This window comes from Egretta garzetta, unplaced genomic scaffold, assembly GCF_000687185.1.
Source record: "Egretta garzetta isolate BGI_Z169 unplaced genomic scaffold, ASM68718v1 scaffold332, whole genome shotgun sequence".
In the NCBI taxonomy this organism is placed as follows: domain Eukaryota; kingdom Metazoa; phylum Chordata; class Aves; order Pelecaniformes; family Ardeidae; genus Egretta; species Egretta garzetta.
The window spans coordinates 404,065-410,644 of record NW_009258879.1 but is presented as its reverse complement, the minus strand read 5'-3'; the positions used below and the strand labels follow the sequence as shown (position 1 = coordinate 410,644).

The 6,580-nt window shown below is 49.7% G+C and overlaps 1 protein-coding gene across 8 annotated transcripts in view; it reads right to left on the bottom strand.

The window, feature by feature from the left end:
- TMCC1 (transmembrane and coiled-coil domain family 1) overlaps window positions 1-6,580 on the bottom strand; it is a 109,559-nt gene that overhangs the window by 6,061 nt on the left and 96,918 nt on the right. For 7 of the 8 annotated variants that reach the window (XM_035889456.1, XM_035889460.1, XM_035889453.1 and 4 more), the window contains one exon: window positions 814-949. The exons of the other annotated variant lie outside the window; for it this stretch is intronic. In XM_035889456.1, the coding sequence (XP_035745349.1) occupies window positions 814-949 (136 nt within the window). The remainder of the gene's footprint in view (window positions 1-813; window positions 950-6,580) is intronic. 8 annotated transcript variants of the gene reach the window in all.

The window sequence follows — 6,580 nt, the reverse complement described above, 5'->3', positions numbered from 1 at the left end:
AAGCCGGCTCTGCCTGCAGGGGCATCACCCGGCTGCAGCTCCCGGGGCAGGGGAGGGACAGCTTTGATCTACCACCCTCTGCTCACGCGATAAATACCTCACGTCAGCAATCAAACCCCTGATGCCTGCTGCAACTCGCACGAGCATTTGAAACGGAGGACAGGCCTGTTTCCGAATAGGCCTTTCCTTCCGAGGCTTAGTGGCTGCTCAGATCACTTCCCAGGCCCCCCAGCTCCATAACCCCCGTTTCCATAGCTTTGCTCTTTTACCTACTGAAAGAAACTTCTCTGTTAGAAGTAACTCCTTATTTGGGCAAAACCAGCAGAAAGAGCTGTTTCCTGACTCAAAGCTGTGGACACACAGAGCCATTTTCCCTCAGCCATGTGTGATCACTGCTCTAAAATTAGTGACACACAAACACGCCCCAGGTCAGTTTACCGTGAACGCCGCTACAGACCAAGCGTTCAGGTCACGGCCCCGCAGTCTCCAACGCCCCACAAAACCCCGCGCACAAAGCGGATGCAGGCGTCCACTGCGCGACAAGTGATATAAAAACTCTGCTCCAGCCCAAGCGGCCGGCTCCCCCCGCGGACGAACCCGCCTGCTGGCGCGTGGGCACAGCCCTCCTTTGCCAAACAAGTTACTTGGAGAGATGTCCAAGGTGGAATAAAGGCCCTTCCAGAAGCCCTCTATGCAGTTTCAGGACAAAGCTACAAGGATTAACACCAGGTATTGAATCACAGCAGTATTCGCAAAGGGAACGAGTTACAGGGGGAGGACAGGGCTTGAGCGTCCTTGGTTTCTGTCACCCACCTGGATGTCCCGGGCTCGCTCGTAAGACTGATAGGCGATCTTCTCCTCCATGCTGGCCAGCTCCTGTTTTAAATTGAGGATCTCATTCTGGTGGAGCTCAGTCAGGTCATTTAGCTGCTCTTCGAGTCTTTCACATCTAGAAATGATACATGTGGTACAGTAGCTTTAATGAGAAGAGGACGGCATCATTACACCAGGAACAACCGAGCAATGAACACCGCAGACTTGTTACTGAAAACTGGCGCGGCTGCCCCAGTCGTCACAGAAGCACGCATTCCGTGTAAGGGGCTCTCACTGGGAATTAAGGAAACCCTTTCTGCCAGGTAAGGTATGTAATCCTGTTCCTATCCTGGGGAAGAACACACAGAGCAGTTAAATGACAACTGCCAAGCGGTGCAAGAAATCGAGGACGGAATTAGAACAGAGTAAGTTATTCCCCAAACTTTTCTGTAAACCGAATAGTTCCCTTTAATACCATAAGCTCTTAACCATTTTCATCTGCGCCCGAACAGTAACAGGCATGAAGATGACACAGAAAATTTTAAACGTGACTGATGCCTCGAAGAACGACAGTCCTGTCCAATCGTTACATCTGAGGTCACATGGGTATCTTTGACTTATTTTTAATTTCTCTATCATGAATGATTCAGCTTAACTAGCAAAGACCATCATATTACCTATAAGGAGGGCTCATAAGTCATTAACCTGCAGGCTTATTTTTCAGTTTGCTACCAGTGAATGGACCGGGAGCAGCCCTGAGAAGGAGGGCTGCCCCAAAAACCTGAGGTAAAAGAATTCAGAGACACACAGCTTTGTTTCTCATGGAGGGAGTTTTAAATCAGCTTCAACGATAGCTCCATAATGTTATTTCAGCACTTTCAAAATACATTAGGGATACTTTGCATTTGTACGTAGCACAAGCCCACATTTACAACTGCTCCTGCTTCAACACCCTTTCAAAACCAGGCAAGTATTTGTATTACTTCCAAAAGGCAAACGTACACGGAGAGCTGCAGCTGAAGGGTCGGGAGTGGCCAGTCGGGCACCATCCATCCCGCCTTCTTCCACCACGCTTCCTGCGAGCTTCTCATCCTCGGTTCATGAGGAGCAACAGCTCTGATGGTGCCTAAGGCATGGGTACAGCTACTGTGGCCACCAGGGTTCTTCCACTCTATTTCCACCGACTGCCTTCTCGTCCTAACAGCGTGGAAAAAGCTGACTGTGCTGCTCTCGTCACCTGGCCCTCGACACTCATGACTGAGACATTTCTAAGGAGTCCAACGTAGAGATCATTCCTGTTTTTAATTCCAGTTCTCCCCAACTCCATCTGAATTTAATTTATCCACACACATGTGCACAAAATGAACAAACAATATTTATGTAGTCTGAAGGGAATTGTCATTTACATTCCCAGCGCAGTATGGCTTTAACCGAAGGCGCCATCAGCCATAGCGTGACACCGTCCAACAACGAAACACGCGTGGTCAACCAAGAGCAGGGCCAGGATTGCCCCCCGCTGGCAGGGCTCAGCCCGGAAAGGTGCCACAGCAGGGACACAGGAGAACTGCTTTCCCAAGAACCACAAGCTGCAAACAAGGGAACAGCCACGGGAAGCGCAGCTAATGAAGCACCAGCCCAGATAATTAATACTGCCATTTGTTCCCACCCAACTTGCCAACAACCAAGAAATCACAACTAAAACCACTCATAAATCCCAAAGGCAACGCAAATTACTTGAGATATATTCAGTTTGTTCATATATTACAAAATTCTCCAGTGGCTTTATTACACAGAAGGGGACTTCAGCATTTCTGAGAATACCATGATTATGTCTTTTAACCTCCTCCCGCATAAACGCCCTTCATAAACCAGCTGTTGACAGGCAGCTTAAATCCTATTCCCTAACAAGAAACAATTGCATTTTAATAACTTCAAAACTACCTCAATCTACAGGAAATATAAGGAAATGCTGCAAATCCATTTCCCTGCTCGACCCCGCAGCTTCTGGCAGTTTGCACCCAAGAATCATCTGCGCTTTCAGAAGCTGGCACGTCAGGCAACTGTTCTTTAAAAAACCAAACCAAACAAAGATCCCTACCCAGACTTATTTCTGAAATGACACTTCCTCCACTCACCTCCTTTCCACTCCTCGTCTCATTATCTACAATTCAGAAAATGTTTTTTTTCCTGCTGTTTTCTACTGCTGTTCCAATTTGAGAAGCTGAGGGTTCATGTGACTTACAGGGCCCAAAGCCAGGGTTTTCCTACTGAAGGACGGTTCATAGTTACCTCAGAGGTATTACAAAAATAAAAGGATAGGAGACCTGTCAAGAGGGTTGAGATGATGCCCACGCCTCCCTCTCGAACGTACGAGTGCCAGCGTCTACACAACGGACTCTAAACTTCTCTGAGAATGCAGCAGTGCCTTGAATGATCAAATCTCGTTTTGTTTCCAGGTATGGAAAGTGCCTCATTAGAGTCCAAGAATTATTTTTTCACTAGCTAAAATGTGAAACTTCCCCTTAAAATTACTCGCCTCTAGATTAACAAGCTCTAGCACAGAAACGTTTCCGTATGACAGAGTTGTGCCAACTGCCACGAGTATCGCGTCATCAGAGGTGTTCGCGTGCCGCTGGGGTGCTCGGCTGCAGCACGGGACACGGGGACTCTTCCTTCAAAAAGCCCAGTCAGATCTCCCTGAGTTTTCTGAGGCTTGCTGTTCGGGAACCAGGGAACTGGCTTGAAAAAGGCTCAGAAACACAATTATGACCATCTCATTTTTTTAAGAGCTTTAAGGCATTTTAAAGTAATAGCTTCAAAATACCTGGCTAATACAGCATGCCTAAGGGAGCGACATGATGAAAAGCCATTTTGTCTGCACCCGGTAAGCGCTCTGGCAAGGGAAGCAGCTCTGACCAAGCCGATGCTAAAAGATCTTCACGCACACTGTGAACGGAGCCCAATTGCTCTCTTCAAGCACCTCTCCAGATGGACCTTTTTTTTGTTATGCCATACAAAAGCTCACCTGATCTTTATTTTTATGCTACTGAACACACTGCTTTCAATAGCAGAGTAATAGCTAACAGCAGTATTTATGTGCAATATACTCCAAGTATAGAGGATACACGGGGGACAGAGCTCACTCCCGAGGAAGCACGAGCCGCCCTCGGTGCCCGCATCGTGTGGCGCTTCCAGCTCCAAACCTCTCCTGGCGGAAGATGCCAGCTTCGCAGGGAGGTTTCGGTGCTTTCAGGGCTGGGTGAGGGTCTGCCTGACCCAAGACGCTGCCTTCGCTGCACAGACGTGCTCCAGAAAGGCCTCTTCAACCCTTCTAGACCTCAAAGGTTTAGCATGTTTGATCTATTTTAAAATCAATCACGAGTACTGACTCAAGTCCAACAATCAGACTACAGGACACATCAGGTAAATGCGAGTGCCAGCGTCCAGCATTTTGGCTGACGGATTTCTGCTGACAGGAGCCTGAGAGACCCAAATGCCCTTTCCAAGGATGCTGGGCTTGGGAAGAAAATCAAACCCGCAGACTGGCCACACTCCAAATGTGTGAGCTCATGATCTGCCCGTATCAGTAAACAACCGCCACCTTCCAACCGATGAGATAAGCAACAGGCTATTTCAGCGCCCGCTCCCAGTGCCGAAGAAACAGGACGAGGGCCAAGGCGCCGCCAGAATCTTCCTTCCTCGATGACTCAGCCCCGGTGGAGCGGCGTGACGCGGCGCTCCGGGGCCGGCACACGCTGCCAGCCGAGGTGCTGCCAGGCCAGCCTGGGCACCCTGCAGCACCAGGGCGGGAGAACTGGAGCGACTGCACCAGCCAGTCCGGGCCCCGCAGCAAACCGGCAGCTACGGGGATTGATAGGCAAGATTTGGAAGCGGGGAGAGAGAGGGAGGAGACTGAGGTCACGGAAAACCCGCAAGGCAAGCCATGGCTGATAAACAGAAACTGCATGAACACATCGGGGAAAAAAGACCAGAACTTACAAAAAAGTAGAACGACTAAGAAAGAGGGAACGGACCAAGAGCAGTTGGGAAAATGTCGTGGCGCGTGCTTGTTCCAGCTTCTAGGTACAATACAAATACTCAGTGCTGCCCTACGAGCAAAGTCTTTTCCAAAATACTTCTTTTTTTAAGCTCTAACTGAACTCAGTGCCTGTTTTTGAAAGCTTCCCAGAAATAGAGCAGAGTTACAAGGTATTTATAGCTTTTAAAGCCAGTTATGATTAGTTTGAATCCCCAGTCTCCCAGCTTCAAACCACAACCTCTATTAAGATTCGAATAATCCTTTCTTTTTTTTCCTGAAGAGAGCTGAGGCACAAAGGGGTTCCTGCTCGGAGGAACGGATGCCAGCCCTCTCTGCCAAGGCAGCAGCATCCTCTGCCTGTGGACACACCACGTAACCTTCCAGTTCTCAGGGTGACGTTGGCTTTTATCCTCATGATGTTTTAAAATATGGAAGCTAGCAAACAAGAACCTAGATTTGTACTGTAAGGTATTAATCTCAGTGTGATTAACCCCTAAGCTCCTTGCGGATCATGCAGTACCTGCTCACCCCTGAAAGCCTGCAGAGGCCAGGGCACTTACTGTGGTTTCACTGGTCCTCCCTAAAGGTCACACCTTTGATGAATTTGCATCAACATTCTAAATGGCAGGTCTAAATTTCCATCTTTTTAAGCATTTATAAGCCAAATACAGATTCCCACAGCACGTTTTTACTCCAGGCTGCCTTGGATAGAGGCTAGGCTCTGGGCTCGGCTCAGAGGGGCACTCAGTAAAGGCCAATGGCACATGACAGGTATGACTTCAGGGTGCACTAGTACAAGGACCGATGTGAACCTTGCTCAGTGGCTGCCGGGAATAACTAGCCAGAGTAGCTGACAACACACACCCGGCCCCAAGGTCTTCTATTGTACTTTGAGGCCACTCCTTCCGCAGTGCTGTGCTTGCACACAGCATTCCACCATGAATGGCTGCTGCTGTGTATGCGAAACAACAACCTACACAGCAACAGACAACAGGACTCCTCTCTGCTGGGGAGCGGAAGATCAAACTCCCATTGCTCCGTTGTGTGACTTGCTGACAGCGAGGCACTAGGAACCAAAGTTGCTGTGCTGGGCACCGGTTTCAGTCAAATCGCTGATCGTTGCAAAGCAGGATTAGAAAGCGGTGTTGGTCTGGCTTTGTATACCCAGGCTTTGCAAAGCACACAGAAAGCTTGCTGTCTCCACAGGATCCTAGCAGGCTAAGCCTTTTCCAATGTTTTTCCAGTGATCTGGCACCAGCACGTCTGAAGAGGCACAGGGCAACTCCATGTCATCCTGTGCAAACCAGTGCACCGGTGGAACAGGGCGCTGCAGAAAGCCTGTCCCCATGCCCAGCAGCTCTGCTGAGCCTCACAGGTCGTGCTTCACAGCCTGGCTGAAGTGACAAAGGCCATAAGCAACCTCATTACAAAAGCCTGCTGTCCCCCGTCAGAACGAGGACTTGGGCCCCTTGCACTTGTTAATGCAAGTTTAAAAAGCGCAGTTTAAGAATCCTGTTGATTCGGAGCGCAGCGTCCTCAACAGCCGCAAAGGGCAGCGGGTGACTCTTCCCTCCAGCCCCCAGGGACGAGCCCTTGTCCCCAGCGTGTGACATTCTGCATGGGGCAGCCTGCTGAGAGCTCTCTCCCACCCAGCGAGGAAGGGGAGGGGAAGCCTTCCCCCAGCATCTCTCCAGGGGCTGCTTTCCTCGGCAGGGAGGTTGGGGGTAA